The sequence below is a fragment of the Tachysurus fulvidraco genome, chromosome 1 (assembly GCF_022655615.1).
Source record: "Tachysurus fulvidraco isolate hzauxx_2018 chromosome 1, HZAU_PFXX_2.0, whole genome shotgun sequence".
In the NCBI taxonomy this organism is placed as follows: Eukaryota; Metazoa; Chordata; class Actinopteri; order Siluriformes; family Bagridae; genus Tachysurus; species Tachysurus fulvidraco.
The window spans coordinates 35,356,852-35,383,681 of record NC_062518.1 but is presented as its reverse complement, the minus strand read 5'-3'; the positions used below and the strand labels follow the sequence as shown (position 1 = coordinate 35,383,681).

The 26,830-nt window shown below is 38.7% G+C and overlaps 1 protein-coding gene across 2 annotated transcripts in view; it reads right to left on the bottom strand.

The window, feature by feature from the left end:
* Positions 1 to 26,830, bottom strand: part of sema4f (sema domain, immunoglobulin domain (Ig), transmembrane domain (TM) and short cytoplasmic domain, (semaphorin) 4F) — a 52,194-nt gene that overhangs the window by 14,051 nt on the left and 11,313 nt on the right. The window contains exon 2 of one of the 2 annotated variants that reach the window (XM_027142754.2): positions 9,244 to 9,252. The exons of the other annotated variant lie outside the window; for it this stretch is intronic. Coding sequence (XP_026998555.1) covers positions 9,244 to 9,252 — 9 coding nt within the window. The remainder of the gene's footprint in view (positions 1 to 9,243; positions 9,253 to 26,830) is intronic. 2 annotated transcript variants of the gene reach the window in all.

The following is a 26,830-nucleotide window of genomic DNA, read 5'->3' as shown; positions in this document are numbered from 1 at the left end:
TAGGCTTGTGGTTACCGTGGAAACGAGGGATGCCGCTGACTAAGCCTGAAAAGAGTAGAACCAAGAGGGAAGAAAGAATGGAGAAATGCAACAAGGGTATTTGAGAAGAAAAAAACAAGATCAAAAGTCTGGCAAAGGAATACAGGATCAAATGTGACGCCTCATGTGGGCACAGCACTCAGACATGCTCTATTCCTTGATAAAAGTATCAAGAGGCTTTGGTAGAGGATTCATGGGAGGATTCGTATTCCTCTCCAGCAGGCAACAGATTGAAATGAGTTCTTTGACAATTCTAAAGATATAGACTTCAGAAGTGTTAGATTGAACTCAATTACAGCATTATCATCATCTGAGGCATTTAAAAACAGCCATTTGCTTTTTGAAGCCTCATAAATCTGACAACAACAAAGAGGAGTGAGTATAAATGCACTGTTGCACAGGCATTTAAACACCTTTACATCCATCAGTCCCCATTAAAATGTCATTAACCTGTGCTGACATTCTGAGGCTCATACATAAGAGTGTTAAGAAATGATTTGTCTCTCTGCTCACAGAGTACATGTAAACATGATGCGTGTGTGTGTGTGTGCGTGTAATGGAAGGAACCTCATCATTCCAGGCACAGACCATGGCAGGAGTGTCAAGATGGGTAGCATGTGTGATGGCCTCTGTACCACCTTTTCCCTTCACTGTCTGACACACACTTTTCCATCTTGCTGTCAGCTTTCCACTCCTCACAACAATTCTCAGTAAAAGTTTGAATCACAATTTGGACTTTCACAATGAATCACAATAAATGTGGAATGTTGTACTAGTGAGATGCTAGGTTAGTTATATAGATATCTCCTCTAATGCCTTGGTTAATTAAATCATCATCTCTCATTTCTTCATTAAACAGCCTGTAAAATCTCAGCACACAGTTCATCTTTACTTCATCTCTCAAACTGCAAACAATTGCGGTTTCATTTGTCTCAGTAGACAAAATCCACTTAATAATTTATGCCAAATCCACAGTATAGATACATATGCATTCTTATATTAATGCAACTTTTAAATGCTTGATACAAATACATTAGGCTGAATATTAAGGAACAGTATTCAGAGATTCGTAACAAATCTTTGAAAAGCCTTTTCTGTTCACATTGTATGTTTTGTGCTAGTCTAAAATGATGTAGTACCTATTATTTGTTATCATGTGACCCTGTATAACTTTCGCTTGCAATTCTACTTTTATCGCTTTAATCCCACCCTAACACATGGTGTTACTCTGTACACACACTTCTATGCTTCTTTGTTTCTATGATATAACCTGCACTGACAGCAGGTCTCAGAGGGAGGCTATAAAAACAACAAGGAAACTCATCAGTCATTGAGCCAGCCGGTCAGTCTACGATCACAGGGTGTGGCGAGTGCTACAAATTAACCTGTGTGTGTGTGTGTGTTTGTTTAAATATATCTGTTTGGGTCAGGGAGCAAAGAGCAAGAAAAGACAAGACTCCTAGGCTGAGAGCCTAGCTAAACAGCACACGGGGCAGGAAGGCAAGAGGTGTCACTTTTCTTACTCTGTGTACTCCATGTTCTTTTCCCCATTCCTTGATTTTGGCACTATTTTATATATACTGTGGTTTTCACTCTTCAGAAAACATATCACTAATTTCACTATTTCGGTGTGTTTTCCTAAAAAAAAAAAACAGTATAGTAATTCATTAAAGATCAGGGCCTATTTTGGCTAATGGGTCAAGATTCCTAAATAGCCCATATACATGACACTTTAAACGGATTTGATTAATAAAATGTAGTGTATGTGTAGAGGTGTCTGTGTTTTGAAGCCCTGCATGTAATCTACTGAATGTTTTACATTTTCTATTTATGTCAATTAATTAATTAAATTAATTTCTATTTATAATAATTAGCAGCAGACTGACATTGTAAAAGGACACTTTTGGCCTGCAAGCCTTTTGAAGAAAAAGCCTGATCTATCTGTGTACACACACACACACACACACACACACACACACCCCTGTGGAGAAGAAACACATGACAGCACATCTGATGACTTTATAAGTTTAGCAGAGTGGCACAGTCCTTAAACAGTGGCTTTGGCTGGCTAACATGGCAAATGAGTACCTAACCTTGGCAATGCAACGGTGTCAACCCCACAAAGTGGACAACAATAGCCATCTCAATAGGGAGCTCTGTATCTCTGTTGTACAGAGGAGAGCATTTCCTGCAGGTGTTAACCTTTTAATGCTCTTCAATTAACCTGCCATCATTAAACACCCCACCCACACAAACATTTTCTACTCTTAAAATACGCGAGTAACTGATATACAGCTCATCCTACTGTGTCCTCTGTGACCAAGTGCGTGTGTACAGTATACTTGTGTTGTTCCATCTCAAATGGACATCAATACACTGTGAATAGAGGTTGTCCATAAACAAAGAGCAAATCCAAAACTAACAGATATACAGACTTGCCTGTATATATTGCCTGTTTCCCAACCTTCTGCTGCTGCTGCACACACACACACACACACACACACACACACACACACACACACACAATGTTCCTTTGCAGCTGGCTATACATCAATCATTAGAATCACAATACAGTGCGGTAGGACAAAGAGAGATGTTAAGTGAATATCTAACACACACAAAGCATGTTCTTCAACCATCATCTGTAGCTTAATGTCTCTTGTGTGTTATTGCTTACTCTTTACTGTATGTACTGTATGTATGTTTGATATAGAAATGTAGTACTGTATTCCAAGAGTTTAATTGAAGTCCTACTTTACTTGAATATTTGGTCATGCAAAGAATCAAATAACAGTTTCTTTATTATTAGATTATTAAACTGTATAGTAAACTATGCTACCACACCTTACGCTTTAATGGTGTCAAACTGCTTTCTGGAATCTCTAAGGACTCTCTAAATGTCTTGTGGTTTAACAGTATAAGGGGTTGAATCTTGGCTTAGAGGTGTGATGAAGGGATGAAGAAAGGTTGTATTTAAAAAACATTAAAAATAACATGCATCTGTAAGCACACCAGGGCCTGGTTCATGGATGTTTGCATATTTATCTGCTTGATTTCATAAATAGTATCAGCTACAGCTGATATAAATCGTTGCACTTTATATGCCCATATGCCACATCACAACTGTAATTTGCAAATAAGTATCCATGATGTAATAATTTGATGATTTTATTGTCACAAAGTTCCAGACATATAATGCAGGAAAGAAGAATGGACAGATATTCAACATCTGCTATTAAATTACAGCTGTCTAATTTGGGATTAGCAAAGAGGAACTAACAGCATAAAGAGGGCTAAGTGACATTTTAGAAAGCATTATTCATCAGTTTCTGTCATACTGTGTAGAAGATTTAATCTACATCTACACTTTAATAGACAGTGAAAAATCCTCAGCTTCCAGAATTTATGGGAGAATGTGCCAGAACCCTGAATTGTTTATACTGCACTTGAGATGCACTTGAGGCAATATTTCATTTGACAAACCCCACGGAAGAAGTGTCATAACATCTCATGACAATGTTTTGGGTACACCACAGGACACATCTGCCTGGCCTTGGTCAACCAGCATGTCAGTCTGTCTCACACAATTATTTCAGCATGTATCATAATTTTACGTTGGTGCTATGCAAACAATTTGTACAGGCTACCACATAATAGAAGCATATTATAAATTGCTTATTCTACTACTGAATTAATACTATATGTATTACTGTATAAGCTGCATGCTTCCAGACAAACACCGCTTCTTAACTGTCTGTCTCTCTCACACACGTATGCATATGTATATTCATACCTACACACGCTCACATATCAGCCAGAACATGACATGAAATCTACGCACAGGCACCCAAGGCTCACTGATGTGCTAGGATCAAAAGCTAGCCTGTCTTGACTGATCTCACGGATGAGGTCCTGTAGCACGAATTGCTGAAAAATGTAATGCTATGATAGAGATTTTACTTTGGTCTGCAGCAATGCTTAGGAAGGTGCTACATGTCAAGGACACCCTTTCGTGGCAATAGTATTCCCTAATGGCAGTGGCCTGTTTCAGCAGAATAATGTGCCCTGCTACCCTGCAAAAATTGTTTAGGTATGGTTCGGGAAACAAAAGAGTTCAAGGTACTGACTGGAGATCAAGACACCAATAGTCTGGTTGCAATGCTGTTTTAAGAAACAGACAATATGGTTCAAGCACTCCTTCGTCAAATGACCAATTCTCTCCTTCACTCTCTCTTTCTCTCACACACAGAGACCTCTCTTGATCCCATTCCTAAACCCCTACTGTTATCTGCCACCCTGTGTGAGAAAGACATTTCAAACACCATATTAGCATTCCTTCAATCACTACATCTATAAACTACTTAAAGCTGCGCCTATCACCCTCAACTCTGCGCAAAGACCATGTAGCCTCAGCTCACAGCTCAACTCTGGAGACTTCAAAAAGCACAGCGCTTTGACACTGTGTGAGCCCCCTTTGTATTTGCTGCTAGTCAGGGCAGTTAGCATCTCCTCCAGGGAGACTGGATTAGCAGGCATTAGACTCAGTGGGAGCAGTGGAGAGGGCATGGGTGAAGGCAGAGGGAGCGAGAGCGCGACAGCAGACAAATTAAGGACTCTCTTTTTGGGGGAAGGGAGGGCCTGCTTCAGCTCCTCTTCCAACATGCCTGGATTTCCTTTTCCCTCATCTTGACCCTTCCACTGATTTCAGGATGGGCCTGTGGATGTGATAAGAGTGAGGCCCATCACTAATCACGCTTGCCCTAAATTCTCCTGTGCCCAAGAGGATTACAGCAAGGAGCTCAGCATTCAGCTTTTATCTGTCCCATCTCAGCAGGAAAAGCTAGCCTTCTAAGACAACTCACACCACCGTGTATGCTTCCTCCAGACAAAGTTCACAAGCTGTTGATTCTCAAGCAAAGATGGGTAATTTCAGACTAGCTCAAATTTCAAATACCGTTCTGTTACTGTTCTGTCATGATACTGAATGAATGGCAATAAAAGTAAAACACAGGAAAAGCAGATATTCTCAAAGCTGAATTAGGAAAAATGTACTTCATCTAAAACATTCTTAAAAATTTGACTTACCATCTCGATAGCTTAATAAAATTTATAAAATTTATTAAGTAATAAACCCTATATAATTGAAACATTATTTGATCTGGCTGAATCCAGAACCTTATCTCATTCCAGACTATTTGGCATGAGTCAGGAATACATCCTGAACAGCTCACCAGTCTAATGCTTTCACACACACATCTAGGAGCAAGTTAACATAGCCAATCCACCTACTGGTATATTTTTACATGGGAGATAACAGGTAAACCAGATTCCTTGGTGGAAACCCATACGGACACTGGGAGAACACCCTAAACTCCATAGAGCCAGTAATCTGAGCTCAGGAACAAAGCCTGGAGCTGTGGGGCAGGAGTGTTACCCAGACAATTTTCACTCAAACTTGTGAAGCTTGAGTTTCTTAATGATGACAGCAGAGATTATATAAGAATGTATGAAGCTTACAACACATGAGCTACACGATCCATAAAAGATACAGGATCAACAGTTGTTTGCATAACACCCATAATGCCTCAGGGTGTAGTCTATAGGGATGAATGGTAACTAGGTCACTGGAAAGAAGAAGAAGAAAGAAGGCTCATAATTTCAGAATCTTCCTGGCAAGATTTAAACTGACCCAGTTGTTGTTCTTTAATCTCACAGACAGCACCAGATCCGCTTTACACAAAGCACACATCTATAAACACCCTTGCATAATCAAAACATCACTCCTTTCCAGTATAAATTGTGCCAGGCTCAAAACCGATCCCCAGCAGGTCTTGTGATCTCTCCATGTGACCTGATTAAAAACGGCAGAAGGTTTGATAAATGAATTTGAACCTAGGTGATTTGTCCTGTAAATAGAGAGGGTTTTATCAAAAATAATTTGATAAGCTAGAACATGCTTGTTTGTTTAATTCATTTGTGTAAACTGGCAGTATAAACACAGCCTATGATTTTAGCATAGCCTGCTTCTTTGACACAGATGGTATCAATTATGTACTTACAAACAAGCAAGAACTGCTTCAATTTACTGTGACAGAAAAGTGGCTATGGTGCAATGGCGCATACTCTTGTAAGACACTCAAGGTGGATGTGGATGTGGAATCCTCCATCCTTCATTATTCTTCAGAGTTTGTAGGTCAGAGGGTTATAGTAGGGGATCATTCGGTAGGCCGTCACAGCTGAGCTTTTGTGACTGGCTGTCCAAAGTGTTCAGTCATTGCTCCTCTCTGCAGATCGGACATGACAGGTCCTACAATGTTTTGATGAAAGTGTCTAAAATGGTGCACTACGATCATGCCTGACTTATGCAACCTGACAGCTTTGAGATGGAGAGAATGTTTTTGCTATTTGGAAGATGATGTAGAAGAGTGAGCAAACCGAGAGAGAGAGAGAGAGAGAGAGAGAGAGAGAGAGAGAGAGAGAGAGAGAGAGAGAGAGAGCGCAGAAGCCTAGAAGCTGCTGCACATACTTTTTTTGATGTTCTCCTTTGGGTAAATGGTGCAACAGACAACCAATAGATCTTATTTGATGCTGTAAGGCTTGTAACAGATGACTGTCAAAGCAAATGAATCGGAGATGCTAAATGATAGATTTAGAGTTCAATATTTCAATACTGTATCAATATTTGGACTAAAATACTTCATAAACACACAGATTCAAGGCTCCATCTCTCAACCTCAAAGGCTTGCATCTTGTTTCCCTTGAACATGCCATCAGTGTGCGAGTAAATGCATTCTGGGAAAGTGTCAAAGTTTCTGACGGAAAGAAATAAACCAAAACTGAAAGCTGGCCTGAGGTTTTTAACAAGAAATTTGATGTGACCCTATCAGTAACAGCAAGCATAAAACCACAAACTCTTTGACGGTCACACTACTAGTTTAGCTAAAACATATAAACCATTTTTTCTACAAAAGAACTTTGCCTCAAATAATTTTATTTCTAGCGCAAGACAATAATTGTATGCTCATGAATCATATATCTGACAAGTTCAACTTTTAGATTTTAATTGTGGCCTTCATCGTTCCTACTGGTTATTTTTCACTGCAACCCACATCCCTGTTATATTTAAAGCACATTGGTTTTCTCTGCGTTGATGAACAAAAAAGGTCATTTACATCTGCATGATTTTTTTTCTTTTTAAAGAATGGTCATTGTTTTGCACTTTAAATATAACAATATAACCAAAAAATTTGTGGCTACCTGGCCATTAGATTTGTATAGACTTCTTGTCCATTCAAAATTTAGTTCCTTTTTGAACAGATTTCAGAACATGAAGATTTTTCATTAAGCTTCAAGAGGCATTACTGAGGTTAGGTACTGTTCATCTGTGTAGGCCACTCATGTTCTTCCACTCCAATCATGATAAAATATGTCTTCATGGAGCTCACTTTGGACAAGGAGCATTGTCAGGTAGGAACCTGTTTGGGCCTCCAGTGAAGGGAAATTGTAATTTTTTTGAGAATACAAACACATCCTATACAAATGTGTTTACTCTGTGCCAACTACATGGGTGTGATAAACAGGTGTCCGCATACTTTTGGCAAAATTGTGTACTTTTATGGCAGCAGGAAAACAATCATTTAAAAAATTGTTTTGTTCAGGAAAAAAAAATGAAAAATGATGTGTAAAATATTTATTCCAGACAATCATTTTATAAATGGTGCCATTAATTATTGAATTGACTAACTGTAAATTTCATGACTGCAGCCAATTTTAATATGCCTAGGGGATCATGCTCTATTTTGACAGGCATCTTTCCCTTGTTCATTTGTACTAATTATATGACAGTTAAATATGTGCCATATGATGTAATAACATTTCACCAGACTCTTCAAATGATACAAAAATAACTCTGTAGGATTTTCTTCAGAAACACAGCCAGGGATTGTAGTTACGGACATGAATTCTCAAAGTCCAAGTAAACCAATCTGCATTGAAGGCACATTTAAAAATTGACAAAAATTCCTGACAAACTGAGTTTTCCAGAGAGGAATGCAGACATATTTCCATACCAACTGATGTCATTTGTTTGACCTGATGATGTAGAAGACACCACACCCACATATGGTGGAAGACATTAGCGACATTATCACAGCTTTTGAGGTCATTAATGGAAAACACTGTAAAATGCACACCTTGTCTAAGTGGTGTCTAGTCATTCTGTCGATCGGTGTAAATTATTTACCTGCAGCTGTTCCACTCACTTCCTCAGAGCTGATGACGTTACTGATAAAAACACAAGCCCCCCCTCCCCACAAAGACACACACACCCAAACACCCACAGCGGCAGATGGACCTTCTTGTGTGGCAATGATTCATTTTCAGGATCAGGGCCCTATCATATTGTCCCTTCCCCCACCTTTCTTTCCTTCTGTCCTCTCCCTTATGTCTGATGCCTACTGGCAGTCAGATGGTCTGGTTGGCATACGGATAACAACAACAATCTCTGATCACACACAACATCTTATCTCCAAATCATTCCCATTAATGATCCACCCCATGTCCTCTAACCCTGTATATCAAAGCAGGTAGCAGAGATGGCTGGGAAAAGCACACTAACGCTGACTCACAGCTCACAGCCTACAGGCTTAGGAGCACTATAGTACATATTATATTCTCAGAAAAGATATCTGCTTCTGACTGTGCAGGAAGGAGGAAAAGGTGTGTGGGGGGGGGAAATGAGTAAGAGAGAGACACACTCATGCACTGGAAAAAATCAGTGAGGCATTGTCAATCATTCAGTATATATAAAGTAAACTGTCTGTAAAAGTCCATATCCTTATTGGTGTGTACAGAAACTCAGGAAACCAGTTGAACAAGTACTTGTTTCTCAACTGAGTATGTAAGTGAGGAAACTGAGATCGATATTATACAAGACTGACCTAATCAGCAAGCATTTTTTTTTTTTACCATTTCAATCCGGCCTCTAATGCACGTAGTACTTATGAACATGCCTTATGGATCCATCGAGTATTGACATGCTGAGCTTTTAGGACCACTTTCCTAGTGACTGATCGCCTTTTCTTGCACTCTTCCATTAACATGATTGAAAGTGATCAAATAAAGAATGCATAAAAAAATAAACATGAGCTATATGCATGCAGTGTGATCCTCAAGGACACACATATAACTGGAATCTTCACTTACCCATGTTGTCTAGAGTCCAGAAAGGTGCAGGCAGGGAAGGAAAGAAAGAGAAAAGAAGATATTAGGAAAACTTAAGGAAAGTTGCTTTACAAACATCATTCATTCGTTTATTCCTCCATGCATGCCTCATATCGGTAACCACTTTATCCAGGTCAGGGTCACAGATACATGTTTGCATTCTCATTCAAATCTCAAGGCAACATATTTTCCAACAGAATGACCGGAATGCTTTTGTGAGCTAAGAGAGAAAACTGGAGAACCCAGAGGAAACCCATGTGGACACAGACACAAACATCATAAACCCTGCACACACAGTAAATCAAGATCAGAACCAAAGTGAAACACTGGAGCTTCAATAAAATGGTCTTCAGAAATGTATGCTGCCTCGTATATGGAAACCTTTATTTTGCATTATATTTAGTTCTGATAACTAAAGACTTTCCTGAACGGATATATTTTTCTTTTGCATGCATCTCTTCCAGAAGTATAAATAAATAAAGTGTAAATTTACATTTACAGCATTTAGCAGACACCCTTATGCAGAGTGACTTACTTTTTTTTTTCTTTCTTCAATTTATATAACAGCAATTGAGAGTTAAGGGCTTTGCTCAGGGCCCAGCAGTGGCACCTTGGTGAACCTGGGATTCGCACTCATGACTTTCCGATCAGTAGTCCAACACCATTAACCACTAGGCTACCACATTCCCACATGAAGTGGATGTAGAGCGTAAACAATTATCTGATTATAAAATGAATTTATTAGGCTTTAGTCTAGTGGATCCGGCAATCCAACAAGATGATTAGCACATAACATTTAACTGTGTAGGTCTAAATATCCAAAAATATTTACCCATTAGTTTTTTAAACTTGTTTCTTACCCAGTGTGATAAATTGACCGTTGAATAAAACACTCACACTGCATTATAAAGTACATTTCAAATTTCTTGCAGCTGACATAAAACATTAAATTTAGGCTAAAACAGATATTTTCTTTGTTTAATTTCAAATGATTAAATGTTTGGATTAATCTTCTGGTAAAGTTTAGACTAATAGCATCAGTATTTTTTATTGGGTGGAATACTATAGACCAAACTTTACATGTACACACGGACACCATATTGCTGTGGTTTACGATTGCACATTATAAATAACCTAGAAGATGAGTCAGACATAACAATGTCACGCACATGTACAAACACATGTTCAAATAAAAAATATTAACAAATAAAAAGTTGTCACATCTGCAGCACATTTGTGGCTTGCTCCTGTATGTGTGGTAAAAAAAATATGTGGTTTATTTTCTTAGTTTTCCACAGACCCTTTCACAGACCAACCAACACAAACAGAAGTAAAGATTAAAATGCTTCTTGACAGCAACAGCCAATCTCACATACAGGAGCATGATCTAGATGTTGTGTCATTATTACACTTAATATTAGGAGACATTTTATGACAGAAGGGAACGGGCATAACACTACATGGCATTTTCGAGAGATTTCACGGATCGTCTCTGCAATAAGATATAAAGAGTCACACTTCAATCGCAAAAAACAGACGCGTCTGTGTGCTTTAGATTTTATTTCCATTTGTATGCAATCGCTAAAGCATATTTAATTTTGTTCCAAGCCATAAAACCCACCCAAACCATAACTAATCTTACGCCTTGGGTGTTTTGCGAAACGTTCCCTTCTACACTCTTAAAAACCTGATGTCCTCTTCCACAGCTGGTCTGTGGATCATCATATACTGAATGCCGAGTCCTACTGTAAGGCTTAACATAAGTTTTAAAGCTGGATAAATGAGCATATAAAACATTATGAATCTGTGAAAGTAACTACTGTTTTCTGAACCTTACATTCACTCACACGTATCGTTTGCGCTGCCCCATCTGCAAATCCCACTAGTGTCACTTCATTTACACTATATTTTTCAGCAGCACAACACACTTAACACTACACTATTTAGTTTAGAGTGTGATCCTAACCTGTGAATACTGTCTATCATTTTATCATTGGCTTTTTTATTCAACTTGTATGTTGCAAATTCTGTACAATAGACTTTGTCGAAGTCTTACCATGGTTGGACGAAAAAAACAAAATAAAAACCACAGTATAATGTCTGTCATTCTCTAGTAAACCGGCAGAATCTGACTAACTGTGGAAAAAAAATAAAGTGAAGTGGCAGACTATGTATTGTGTGATGACTAAAAACTGCCATAATTATGTAAATTATATAATGAAGGGTTTTTTGGGTGGAATTTTCTTACACACACTTTTGCATATGCAGCTTTTACGGAGCTCACACACGGGCACACATTTAATGATGCAGTGCATCACAGTGTATAAAACCAGACAACTGTGCATCTAGCGAAAGCGCTGCGCTTGTGTCTCATACTGCATCCGATCGAAGTCAGGTGCCGTTTGAAAGCATATAAGCGGTTACATTTGAGAGCTTGAAAAAGTCTAAACATTTGTCTGTTAGCTGGTTTAATTGGGTGAGGAGCTACACAACATGTTTTTACACAATATTACACAACATGTTAAAGCTCATTGTATTTGTGCTTTCTTTCACTGGTTAAGGAAAGAACAAAATTTGCATCGATAATCCAAATATAAATCTAACAGCACAGACTCAGATAATGGAGTAGGATAAAAAAGTCCATATGATATACGATGCAATAATACAGCAAGGCTACAGTAACTCAGATAATAACTCTATACAACTGTGGTCAGCAGAAAAGCATGTCAACATTAAAAACTAAAGCTTGTGTCCTCTAACTGCATGACTGTTTGCATCACTCTGTTTCCAGGTGATTGGCTGACTAGATAATTGCACAAATCAGCAGGTGTTCTCATTAAAGTGGATATTGAGTACATCATTAATATTGAATTTGGACAGAAAAAGAAAAAGGCATCAGCTGTGCCATATGGTAGAATACAAAATGGGCTTACGAGGAGCTCTGAAATAGAGAAATGATTTTTACTCTAGTAAAAGTTTGGTTTAAATAAAAAGAAAGTATATAGTCAGTAAGTAAATTCTATCTGCACAGAATTCCATAGTAGCGATTTGGTAAAAGTCTCTTGCAACACCATCTACATATCAAGTGACCCAGTTTGGGGCCATGACACCAAAGTTTTGAGAAGGTTGAAATAATTAAACCTCCCATGTGTGTTTGCAGGAAAGATAACCATCAAATATGATTTTCCAGAGATTTCATGGATCATCTGTTCAATAAGATCCAAAAAAAGCCATACATCAACCACTGAAAACCATCTCTGTCAGTTCCTTCCATCTGTCTTACTGATTGTCATTCCTTTCAGCACTTCAGTCCTCTCACCCTCTCTAGTTCGTCTCTGTTTCTCTCAGTCACCCGTATCCACACTCCACTCCACACTGCCTCTCATCTCACTGTCCCATGTTCCCTCCCTTTCCCTACAGCACTGAGAGGATCCATTATGCCCCAACGTCTCCACTCCTGGCAGGAAGCCTTTCCTCCTAGGACACTCGTCCCTGTCCTTCATCGAGTCATTCACGAATCTCCATAGAAAAAGCTATGGAATACCAGCTGGGATCAGTAGGGGATTAGCTATTAGTTCCGGACTGTAAAAAGGCGAAGCTGTGTCAAGAAAACTTTTGTCGCATTGGCCCCGCAAGAACAGGTCTGAAAATCTTAGCCAATCTTTTCGTGGCAGTCATTCAGCACAGTTAGCAGCTTGGAGGGGGAAGTGTTGTGGGTAAGAAAAATAGAGAGAAGAGCAGAATGTCAGTCAAGAGTAGAAAAAAGACAATTAAGCGAGAAGACTAAAGGAAGAGAAGTGAGAACATGAAACATTCAATCTAGTTTCGTACTGGTATAAATGATGCGTGCACACACACACACACACACACACACACACACACACACACACACACACACACACACACACACACACACACACACACACACACACACACACACACACACACACACACACACACACACACACACACACACACACACACACACACACACCATACTGTGTGTAATGGATTTTGCAACATGCTGCACTGCAAAAACACAAAAATGTTCTCAGTGCCCAAAATACTTTCATGTTGTTTGACACCTCTACACCTCAGATAAGCACAGAATACATAAGTAACAACCCCTTTGGCCACCTGGTTACAACGTTAGGCTGCACTTCCTGGCTGCACTGCACTTCTAACATCCGGTTTAGTGGCAAGAGAGCTTGAGGAGCTTAAATGCAATACTTTGTGATGACCTTTTTTGTCATTTTAATTTTTTTTGCGTGATTTCTTTTATATAATTAAATAGAAGCTTCAGATAGTCAGTTTTTGCCAAAACAGTGAGGGTGAAAGTTATCACATGCTTCCCCAGACACACATCAATCCAGCATCGCTTCTCTTCCAAATGCTGCTTATACTGCATCGCAGTGCGGCTCAGTAGAAAAGCAGTCATCTTAAAAACCACGTTCATAAAATATCACCACATAAGAGCTGATGGCAACCAAGGTCAAACAACCAACTTGATTTATTTCATGTTCTGTAAAAAGTTGAATTAATAGCTAGAGTTTGCAGCCAATCACAAAACCTCTAGGAAAAAAATTGTGTCCCCATATAGAATACACAACACTACAAAAGTATAGCTGATCTGAAATGTCTTGTCTTATCTACCACATCTAAACAGCACAACTCGTATGCATTTCTAATAATTAATACATTTCTAATAATTAATTAATGCATTTCTAATAATTAATACATTACATATGCTTCCACTTTATAGTCAAGTGCAACGGAGATATGGGACTGGACAAACACATTAAAATTAACATTTATGGTGGTCTGGTGGGCTAAATAATACATTTATGATTATTTCACCCCTGTGATCGTTGACTATTAGATGCTATTATGATATACAGTTTACTGCAGTAGTATAAAAATTTTTTTTGGAGGGTCGCAACTACAGACTACTGGCAAGATATTTCCATTCATGAAGCACAGAATGCAACAAAGGCTGTCAGCTGTGGTCTGTGACATGTTAGAGTACAACTGTTCGAAGAAGACTTGAGGCAACAGAAGGCGATTAGCAGGCAGAGCTAGCTCTTTAACACTGGCCACTGGCTTGGCATGTCAGAGCCTTAATAGACTGCTGAAAAAGCAGAACCATCGGAACTCCAACTGAGACACCTAAAAGAAAATGCCAGGCCCAACTCATGGTCTGTAGATGTTTGAAATAGAAAAACAAAAAGAAAAAATTTAACAGTTAAATATTTTTACCACACAAAAATCTTGGGGGAGGAGGGTTCTGTTATCAGAGAGAGAGAGAGAGAGAGAGAGAGCGTGCGGTCGAGAGTAGGGGAGAGAAAACAAATGAGAGAGGGAGAGAGAAACTGGAGGTCAGCAGGGTTTCCAGATGGAGTTGTGAGAAAGCCAGTAAAAGTGCAGATAAATGCAGCTCCTGAGGCATAAGCTCATTGTCCCTGAGAGAGAAATAAAAAAAAAAAGGGGGGGGGGGGCAAAAAAGAGAACTATTGCACAGAGATATGAAAATAAATAACAGGCTGAAATATACAGAACTCTGTGTTGACGATTTTACATGGCTGCTTCCTCTGCACAAATCTTTTTTTATAAGAATATTTACACTTCATTTAACCTTTTATCTATAAACCTGACCTTTTCCTCCAAAAACAATATAAAAGCGATGAGGCTGATGATCACGGGGTGTTTATAAAATATATCACATGAAGTGCAGGTGTGTTATCACAAGGCTCCAAGAATGAAAACATCCCTGAGGAGCAGGAAGACACAGGACTCTTTGTAGAAGCAAAGTGCAAATGGGACCGGGGGCACACACACAAACACACGCGCATGCGCGCAAATGCACACACGCGTCATTAGATGCTTCCTTAAATCTTTCTTTCTACCTTTCACCCATTTTTCACTCCATTTCTATGGAATAAAAACACTGTCAATAATAATCGTACGTAATTCAAAGCATTTGTGTGTAAATTTTAATTTTGCAGAGCTGGATCCCAAAATCTACGGCCACGACAGTTTACAGATACAAGATTTTGTGTGTTTGTTCACAACACCTCTTTTTCACACACGAAAACGGTCTGCGAAACAACTGTCAAAAATACGTCATCACGTTCACAGGCATTACTATCCGAGGGAAGATGAATCGATTCCACGAAGTGCGCATGCGTCCCGCACTCTTAAACCACTGGCGCTGAAATGGCGGATCAGCAGCCAAGCGCTCACTCATCGTCAGTGTTGTATAAAGTATTAGAAAGCAATACTTTTGTAAAAGTACAAGTATCATGCTACAAAAAGACTTTGGTAGAAAGTCACCTTTTAGAATACTAGTCAAGTAAAAGTCTTAAAGTATCTGATATTTACTGTACTTAAGTATCAAGTCATTTTCTGATATTTAATGTACTTAAGTATTTGAAGTAAAAGTAAAATGTTAGTGATTTTCGGTAGGCATAAGAGCAGGGGCGGTTCTAGGATTTCATCTTTATGGCTTTTAGCCCTCAGTGAGAATTTAAAACAAGAAGAGTTTTATATTATATGACTACATAGTAAGCCAAAAGTTATGGCATTATTAAATGGCAAAAGTGGACACCAAAGTTTTTGCATGATGTAATGATGCCAGTCTTGAATCAAATCAGTTCATGTATGTGTGTATTCTCTACAAACAGTGTGTCCAATGAATGCAGTCATTAATAAACTAATATTCACAAAGACAAAATCAATAAATGTTATTTTTATTTAGTATTGAATGGATTTTTTGCATAAATACTTTGTTTGTGCTATCAACTCTGGTAATAAGAATAGTGAAATTTCACTGCTTTTGGTTGCCTTATTTGCAGCTTTCCGATTAACGTTATACATTAACGCCTCCTGCTCGCTGCACGTGCCTGTGCTTCTCCGTACAGCGTACGGAGCGTAATGCAATCTAGGAGCAGTGATTCACCAAACCTCCCTTATTACAGTCGCACACATTTCTTCTGATTTTATTTTGTAGTAACGAGTAACGAAGATGCTTAGTGGAAATATAACGGAGTAAAAGTATACATTTTATCTAGGAAATGTAGTGGAGTAAAAGTGAAAGTTGACAAATTTAAATAGCGAAGTAAAGTACAGATACGTGACATTTCTACTTAAGTACAGTAACAAAGTATTATTACTCTTACATTACAACACTGCTCATCGTCTCAGGTAAGTTGGTTTTTCCTTCCAAATTCGGACATGTTTATGGGTTAGTTATCACTAATAACAGAGAGGAGTAATATCACAGAGATAGGTTAACTATAGTAAGTAAGATTAGCTCTCAGAGTAAGGTTACATTAGGTGCTTAAAGAATACAGCTGTTTAGGAGGTCATCACTGCAGTCTGTAGCGTGATGAGATAGGCCACATAAAAGAATTAGCAATTTTAAGTGTTAACTTAAGCACCTAATGTAACCTTACTCTGAGAGCTAATCTTACATTTACAGCATTTGGCAGACGCCCTTATCCAGTAATCTTACTTACTATAGTTAACCTATATCTGTAATATTACTCCTCTCTGTTATTAGTGATAACTAACCCTTAAAAATGTTCGAATTTGGAAGGAAAAACCAACTTACCTGAGAGGTCGAGTGAGCGCTTGGCTGCTGATCCACCATTTCGGCGCCAATGGTTTAAAAGAGTGCGGGGCGCATGCGCACTTCGTGGAATCGATTCATCTTCCCTCGGATAGTAATGCCTGTGAACGTGATGACGTATTTTTGACAGTTGTTTCGCAGACCGTTTTCGAGTGTGAAAAAGAGGTGTTGTGAAAACAAGCGTTGTGTGTGTAAACGTTCATAGTCGTACATTTTGGAGTTGTATTTGAACAAACACACAAAATCTCGTATCTGTAAACTGTCGTGGCCGTAGATTTTGGGATCCAACTCCGCAAAATTTAAATTTACACACAAATGCTTTGAATTACGTACGATTATTATTGACAGTGTTTTTATTTCATAATTTCCTAATACATACATGCGCGCACACAATGCGTGTGAGAGAGCTTTAAGCATCGCTAAAAAAATACGTCAAAGGAAACAAAACAAAAAACTCACAGCCTCCTTCATTTCTACATTTTGCTCCCGATGGCCAAACAAAAGTCGTTTGTGACATACAGTAAATTTTCCACAAAACAAGTAAAAGGAAACAATAACAACAAATAGAGGAAGGTAAAGCCACTAGCCAGTTCTTACACAATATCAGCTTACAGGTATTAGCCCTTCTTGCGCACTCTATCTTTCTCACACACAAATCAGGTCAGACTAGTCAGTCTCCGGATGTTCGTTTGAGAACCACAAACTGAAGCCTCTACCACATATACAAGCCTCTTTGTAAACCAGTGACAGTGACAGTTATGCATTTTCTTTTGTTAAACTGTTATTAGTCCAGATTATAATGTCATCATGTGACTAGATTCCGTCTGTCAAAATTTCATCACTGAACATTGCAAGTGTGTCTTTTGTGTCATGTTTTGACCCTTAAGACAGCCATCGACAGTATTGTACCGTTTTCTCAGAGGAACAGATGATGGCTGGTTACGTTTTCTGCTCTCTGAACAAAGCCGCATTTCACACTCTCGCACTAGACAGTACACAGACATACGGTCACAGAACGAGGATAGTGTTGAGTCTGAATTTCATAAAGGGACATCTGTGTATCCTTTGTGCAAAGTAGTGACAAAAGTATGAAAGATAACAGACTGAGGAACAGGATATATAGACAGAGGCAAAGCCCAAGTGAGAGCCATCATTTATTCAAATGTTTAGATCTAAATGAAGTGGAAAAGTTAAGACAGCGCTGTGTCAGGGTGCTTTGGTGCTCTCTCACACTCACGCTATCTTGTCGTGTAGCCAGATGGAGAGGAGTCTGGAGCTGACAGCAAAGCAGAGGCCCGGACACAGTCTAAAAGCACGAGCAGCCACTTAGTGCAGTGGGAAGCAATGGTGAAAATGTCAGAGCAGTGACAGAGTGAAAGTGAAAATACTGAAATTTATGAGCTTTCTCAGTAACCAGCTTCATCCGTGCCTGATTGGCAGAGATGTCATTTAACAGGATTCTTACAGCAATGAGTGTCAGCAAACCCTCAAGCCAAATAAATGTACACACTCTCTCACACGTACATGCACTCAGTCTCTCCCTCACACACCTTTCAATGTTACCAAATGTGCTCACACAAAGACACCGAGCAGATTTCCCCTCAGGACTGATGACCTAATATTAAACAACGATGTCAGACTGAGACATGTACTCTGGCTCTGCCAACTGGATACTGGCCCAGGACATCTCCACACACACGCATGCACACATACATAAATAATTCACATTGCACAGTGAAGGGGAGTGTAGAGAAATAATGGTTATAAAATAGCTGGGTGCAAATGGGCTTTTTGTGTATGATATGTATGTATGCATGTATGTATGTGTGCGTGTCTTTTTGTCCAAAACACTACATCTTTGTTGCCAAACACTGCTGTCTCCACAGCCACTGCTATGCTTTATTCATGTCATCATAGCAAGGAGTGAAGTATGTCACATTACAGGACAGACAGGATGCAACTCATGTGGTAATGCTCTGCGAGTACATGTGTACTGTGTGTGCATCGTTGTTCAGGTCTCAAGTTCAAATTTCAGACATGCCAGTTATGTTTAATGTTCAAATTAAATTTAGGGAAAAGCCTTGAGTTCGGTTCAAATGATACAACAGTAAGGCAATTCAACATACCACACCATATAGCCAGATCAGTGTGTGTGTGTGTGTACGTGCATGCATGTGTATTAAAACAGTGTATCCAGGTGAAGCCTTCATCTTTCCTGTTCTTTCACATTTTTTTCTGTCAATCACACTACGTACAAAATACGCTAATGAAACACACACAAAAACACACTTTAGTCAGATATGTGGCTCTAATCCTCTATAGATTCTTCTCCAGTCTGGAGTTCTGTTTATATATATATATATATATATATATATATATATATATATATAAATAAATAAAAGATTCAGTAACAGTTTTTTCATTATTGTCGTAAGGGTCATGAATGTAACTGAGGGTAGCTAATGGAGAACTAACTACACAACCACATAAATGAATAAAGAAAATCCACAACTGTTAAAGGGATTAAAAAGAGGCAAATAACGGACTCAGTGTTTTGACCATGGCTTTATGGAACTTGTCATTCATGGCTCTTTAAAATTAAATAAACGCCAACCTTTGATGAATCTTCGGTTGATTAGCTCTCCTTCTGTATATAGCAGGCCATTTTGTTTAGCAACTCCAGTCAGCATGGAATTGTTATTATAATATTAATAAAAATAAGAAAAGCCTTTTTTATTATTATTATACAGGGCATATTATTAATACAGCTCCTTTGAGTTTTGGATACCCTGGTCTGATTCATAAAGCAGTGCGAAAAAGAAAAAAAAAAAAGAAGAAAGAAATCGCTTTCAAGTTTCACCTCGAATAACCAATTTTTACAGAACAGTTGCACAAGAAAATATGGGTTTTAGACATAGGCTCATAATGTCTGTTTGCCTTGCCTTAAAAAAGCTTCATGTGAATAAAATATCTAACTAAAAGTCTGTTTTAGACAATCTTATTATTATTCTCATAAAGCCAGTCGATATTTTATTTTTACAGATTATTTGCACTTTAGCTGCTAAACCTGGTCATGTGATGAAACATTTCATAGTAAACCAACATTTCAAAGTGAGAGACACAAATCTCTTGTGCTGTGTGTTTAATAAATATGTTTGAAGGATGTTTTGCTCTCAGACACACAAATTAAACATGGCTACTTGTTGCTCTCTGACAGGATCATCATATGTCTCGTTGCTATGGTAACTTTGGTTAGGATTACATGCAGGTTGTGTGTAAATGGTGATTTTCAGAGTTGACAGTTTGATTAAAATCTGCAAATGAACTCGATTCACTTGCACGCAAACGTAAAGTGTTTTTTCAAAACCCCTAAGATTGTGTTCTGTCTTTTCAGAAGAAACAAAATGGGGACGGTATTGTGTATTAAACCTGGGTTTTACTTCTGTGATTCTTCTCTGTTTCATGTCCAGTATGGATGACAGGTTAATACTGCGGCTGGGGAAAATTAAATTTAACATCAGTTCCAATAAACGCCTAATGTTATAAAGCTGAAAAGGACTGTGATAATATTATTCTGAATGGTCACAGAGAAAGGACAAAAGAGAGAGAGAGAGAGCAGAAGAGAAAGATGGCCTGTTTCCAGTTGTCTGCACTCTTCCTGCAGAGTCATGTTCACGCTCGGATGATGACGACAGTGATGACGAAGGTTGTAGAGAATAGTAGTGACTGAGCAGCTTCATGCCTCACTAACGTTATTGTATATAGATCATAGAAGAAATTCATAATGAATTGGAATACGACACAAAGCTACAGTTAACCAACACAAAGGCCTTTTTTTAAACACTGCAAAAGTACAGCACAAAAACAAAGAGTCAGGTGTGACATTTTTGTTCTACGCTGCTCTGGCATGGACTGACCAGGACTCGCTTAGAAAAAGATTTAGTGTGCACTGCTTAAGGCTCATCGTGCTTGGGTACACAGTGTGAAATTACAGTCTAACACGCCTGGAGAAGTTTGGAGACATGTTGGAGAATCGCTGTCTGACAAAACAAACTACACAAGTAGCACAACTGCTGGTAAAGACTTAACTTAATGCTAACAGAGAATAAGCCAGATTAGCAGTAGCACTAAAAATAGAAGACAGCCTCACTAACAATAATAGTTAAGCAAGACTGAGAATGTGCATCCTTTTTATTTATAGGAAACTGTTATTCAGAGTCTGAGTGTACACTATACAGTGTGTGTGTGTGTGTGTGTGTGTGTGTGCGTGCATACACGTGTGTGTGTCTAAGAAGAGACGAGAGATAATGGTGTTTTCTGGAATCCTTCCCATCGATCAATACAGCTTTCCTTCAACTTAATGCCCTATGTCACACGACCTGTGAGTGTATTTCTGTTGCTGAGCCAAATATCTCTGGAAGAGTGTTGTGGGTGGAATGATATGAACATTCTGGAAACTTTATCAACCTCACATTTCTTGTAAAAATGCAAAGGATTAACACTTGTGCAGTCAAGACCGATGGAGAGCTTCCTTCAGGCCATTTATACCCCCCCCGGACTACAGTACCCATAAGGCCTTTTGTCGCCCACACAACCAAACAACCACACACACACTTAATGGTGATATATCGCTTTTAGACCCGAATTTCTCATGCATTTGTTGTGTATTTGAATTTCTCAAACAAATCATAGTCGTAACTGGATGACAATTTGTCTCACACTAAGTCAAGAAAACAACCCAGCTTCATCATAAAAATTATGCTTTAGATTGCTTCTTAACGGTTTACCTTGGTATTGATATTTCCCTTGATCCACTTGTAGTGTAGGTGTATGATGAATGAAGAACAGAGGAGAAACAAAAAAATATGGGATGAACTCTGCTACTGGGGTTTGTCACCTTTTCAACACTGGTTAGGGTTGAATAAATCTTTCATACATTAGGCAACCTGGAATCTACTTTCATTCCCTTGACCCGTTTTTTTAAGGCACTACATTAGAGATTTAATAAAACAGTTAGTTTCCAATTAAACACATGAAAAATAAACTATATATTGAACTGTACGGGCGATAAAACATCCTCAGCACATCAGCCAGAAAAACAATATTTACTTATGTAACATCACTTTGATTCTGATTTGAATGTGGATTGTGTTCCCAATGTGAATACTTTGAATGTATATTTTTCATTGTAAAATGCATTTTTATACTTCTAAAGACAATCATACACAATAATAATAATTTTTCCATCCTGTCTGCAATCGACCAGGACACAAACTAGTGCCTCATATCTCAGATCTCTCATATCTCTCTTACACACGCTGACTAGACTGAACAAAAAACACTTTCAGCAACCGTACTTTAGTAAGCCTGATTGAGTAGCATTCCCAAAGGAAACATACACAGACAATACTCTGGCTGCCTCAGGCCTACAGCCAGGCCTTTCCAATGCACAACCACTCATTAGTGCTTTTTAGCAAACATAAGTTACCTCACCATTAGCTCACAGCATAGCAGTGAAAGCAAAAGAAAAGTGCTTCACATCCTCATACTAAAAGCACACTCACTATGAGGCCACTTCACATTTAAAAAAAATGGAATCCATTTAGCTAATAGGAACCCTCTGTACACCATATGCCATCCCAAAGGCTCTCTAAAACATGCACGAGTTGTCATATCCTTTATTATACTTCCGGAGGAGGGCTGATTATAGATCTGAACTAATGCTACCATCTACTATCATCACGCTTACGCCTCTTTGCTGCGTTTACTGGTACACCAGGTCAAAGGGTCATACAATGTTTACCACGTAGCCATAGCCCTGTGGCATCATCATTGTGTCAGGAAGCTGGATGGGAAGTGAGTGGGCGGGGCTTCTTCCTTCCTGGACATTTCTCAAAAACAATGAACTTCCTAAACACAGACCAGCATGCGATGCTGTTATTGGAACTTACAGGCTGAGAGCAGGAAGGATGAAGAAAAGGAAACTAACTACTGAGATTATAGTAATTGTTTCAAAAGGTGCGAGTATGAACACACACACCAAACTCCAAGGCTTCCTAAAGCATTATCCCCCTTGAGTATCTTACAGTTGTTCATTAAAATGCTGAAAACTTAGTTAATTTACAACAACAAATGTGTTTTCGATCGTGAACGATGATTTGATTGTGTTTCTGGTTTCATTTTGCTGTATGTACCTACAGAGCAAACAGTTTGTTCTGTAATGATGCTCATCAAATTAACATGGCGAACGGGAATAAACACAAGAATGTTGTTTGATGTAATTACAGCGGCCCAATGTCAACAATCCCCTCTGTATGTACTGACTAGAGATTCAATCTGTAGCTCGGTGTCTGTTAGAGTGCACCAAATACTCATACCTATTACTGGCCTTATTATTCTTTTTTTTTTTTAAATTAAAGATCAACCCTTGTGTTTTTGGAGGAAGAGAGGTAAAACCTCAAATGAAAGCCCTGCACAGTCAGCATGGTGTGTGAATTATGGCAAAGCCTCAGCCACATCACTCGAGAGAGGAGTGTGGGATTTGTTTATTCAATTCTGCAAATTTTGGTTCAATTTTCCAAAATAAAAACAAACAATCAAGCAGCCTGATTTAAATCTCCTCTACCAGGCAGTTACTATGGATGAATGAATGAACACTAAATGCATTGCACAATGATTCATGTTACAGTAATGAATCTAATCTAATGAATCTTTACTGTATATCTGACCACATACTTTATATCTTACTGCTTGTCCACTACAAACTAAAAACCTCCTGCTTGACTGAATATTGAGTTGCATCTTATGGGGTTCCAGTCCTGATTCTCATCTCTCTGATCCTCTTCTAAGCAGCCGTATCTGTATCGGTTTAAAACGCATTGAGAATAACGTACTCGTATACATTTACATCCCTTAGCAATGACACTGGATTTCCTGATAAAAAAAATGAAGCATTCAAGTTCCTCTTTCCCCACCAGTCATGCCAGAAGCAATGTGGTTTGAACAAAAGGTGTTGTTCAGAACAAATTCATAATTCTATGAAGTTCAAAATTTTGGCAATAGACGAATGAAAAATGAAACCATACACAGTAATCCAGCAGGCAGAACAGGTTACTTTTTCCCTCAGTGATTCACTTGTTTAGTCAATCTCCCTGTAACCTAGAAAGGTGACGACAAACACAACAAACACAAAGCACCTCCGACAGCACTGACAGCCTTCAAGAGGAGTATGACAAACCTGAGGGACCAGTTCTGTAATATGCATATACATATGAATAACATGTTTTGGTCCTGTGTGTACATGTGTGGGTTAGTGATTACCTCAGTGTATCCCATTAAAAAAAGGGTGGGGGCTACTGACCCTCGTGTCCAAGGAAACATGCTCAAGCAAATTTATGTGTGGGTTTGTGTAATTGTGCATGTGCATTATGTAACCATAAGCCTTTGTATGAGCAAGAGAGAGAAAATGAGAGCAGAAGAAAAAAAGCATTGAGAAAAATAAAGAAATGAGAACAGCGTAAAAGAAACAGGAGTGGGCGTTAATGGATAACAATAAATTTGGAAATGTTTTAACACTCAGCTGCAAATGTAAGAAACATCACAAAACTATAGATATACCGAAGACTTCAAAAGACGCACTTAAACAAACAACGATCTTTCAAGATGTTTCTTGAGCTGGGAGCGACTTGCTGTAAACACACTCACATGACACCTGCGAACCTCAGAGCCAGAGCAGCATGCACTGTTCAGATATGTTCTCAAATATAAACCCACTAGCTCAGCATATTGACGTGGGAAGAATCTACAGAAGTGCTTTATAAGTACACCATTAGGCAAAGAGACATTTGAGCACTACATTTCTACAGTTATAATGTAAACAGGAAACGGTAATCTAGTAGCATTCGTGGCCTACTAAATGGCTGAGGGAAGCGTTCCGTTACAGCCACACACAAGCGATGACCTTCTCCTCGGACACTCGTTCTCTCTGCCCCTTCAGACTGGTCCATTATGCGAGTGGCATGGATGGGGGTTAGATCCATTAGGTCCAGATAGATCCAATTATACATGCAAGAGAGAAAACTGAGTTTACGCTCCATACTGTCTCTACACTGGGTGGGTTCCTGTACCCAGGGGCAGCAGGGCTGTTAATGGACATCGGAAAAACGTCCTCAGCATTTTGGTGCATCAAGAGAAAGACAAAACACAAATCAGGATCGTGATTCTTACTGAATTTAATCATTCGTTTATATAAATAACTTTGCATAAATATCCCCCCCATGTCCACTGTAACTGGCAGGCCAACAATAACAAAGTTCTTGATTAATGAATTAATAAGATGTGGGTAATTCAATCTTTAGAAAACAAACAAACAAACAAACAAACAAACAAAAGAAACAAATAAATAGGGGGAAAAACAAATTATTGTTATTATTATGTTGGTGGAAATCCACCAGCACTTGATTTTTTTTTCCTCCTTGACTGTTGTCTTCTATAAAGTCACTAATTCTCAAATCCATTCTGTAATCTGTTCTTGAACTCTGCAGCCCCCAAACCCTAATCCCTTCATCCTATCCCAGCTCTCGGCTATTAGAGCATACTGTAGCAGGCAGGCTGATGTCCCACTCTTACACCCAGACGTGCTTATCCATTGGAAGGTCATGCTATTTTTTGTAAATAACTTCAATTACACCAGGGTTATAAAACAAGCATTCAGAAGAAAAAGGGAGGCATATTTGAAATCCAAGTGCTAAAAATATAATCATCATTACATTTATTTTCTTGTCTAAAACGGAAAATCTGCTATATCAAAATATAGTTTATTTCTATTTCTACTTGCTTTCTAAATTGTTTCCAAAGTGTTAATTGATTTTATCCAAGCCTGCACTCTGGAGCACTGAAGGGAGAGTCAAAAAAGGACAGAGGAATAAAAGAAACAAAGAAAAAAAAGAAGGGTAGTGTGTGACCAAGTATGTGCCTCTTCAAGCACTAATGTGGGCTATGCCTCTGTACACAAGATTAATGACATTGAGCTCAGCTGGCAGTGTGCAAGTTTGTGTGTGTGTGTGTGTGTGTGTGTGTGTGTGTGTGTTTTGACTTCATCACTGTTTGTGAGGGTGTGTGCAGGACTGACAGCTCTTTTAATAGTACTCATAGTACAATCTGCAATTAAAAGAAATAACATCACATTGTGCATTATGCCTGGGCGTTCCTTTCTTCTATAAGTAACACACACATTGATTGTTTTGCTTGAATTACTGATCTAAATTAGCCATGGGAGAAATTGGATGCAAACACGTTCCTGTGAAAATGTGTTATTTATTTGTCTGAAAGTCATTTTCACACCTTTAGTAACCTGTTGGTGTTTGCCTTTTAATGCTTAATGATAACCAACAATGATAAGACATTTTCCCACCACTAAACAATGGCAAGGCTGGCTGTGTGTCAAATGGACTCTTGCTTTCACACACATACACTTTTGTAGGTCACTCTAACGTGTATAATTTGTACTACTTTTTCAGCACATAAAAAAGAAACTGCATTTCTGAAACCATGCAGATGCATTTCATATCTTAAACCAGCTAGAAAAACAAGCGAGCCTTCAACAGAGCCAGGACCAACATCCTGTAACACACTGTAAAGGTTATCTCAGTCAATAATTGACTCGAGCATTAGTTCAGTGCCTCTTTCCCTTCCTCCCTCTGTCTCCCTCTCCCTCAGAAAATCCCAGAGGGTAGATCGCTTTGCATTTGTGTGTTGTATGGAACAGCAGAGAAAGACAGATCAGCACAAGGCTTGCCTTAAAGTGCACACGCATGCATGCACACACACACACACCATATATACTGTAAAGCTACTACAGTGCAAAAGTCCAGTTGTGTCCTTGAGCTCATCAGATAGAGGAAGTATAAAAGCATAATAAAACAAAACTGGTGTTTGAAACTG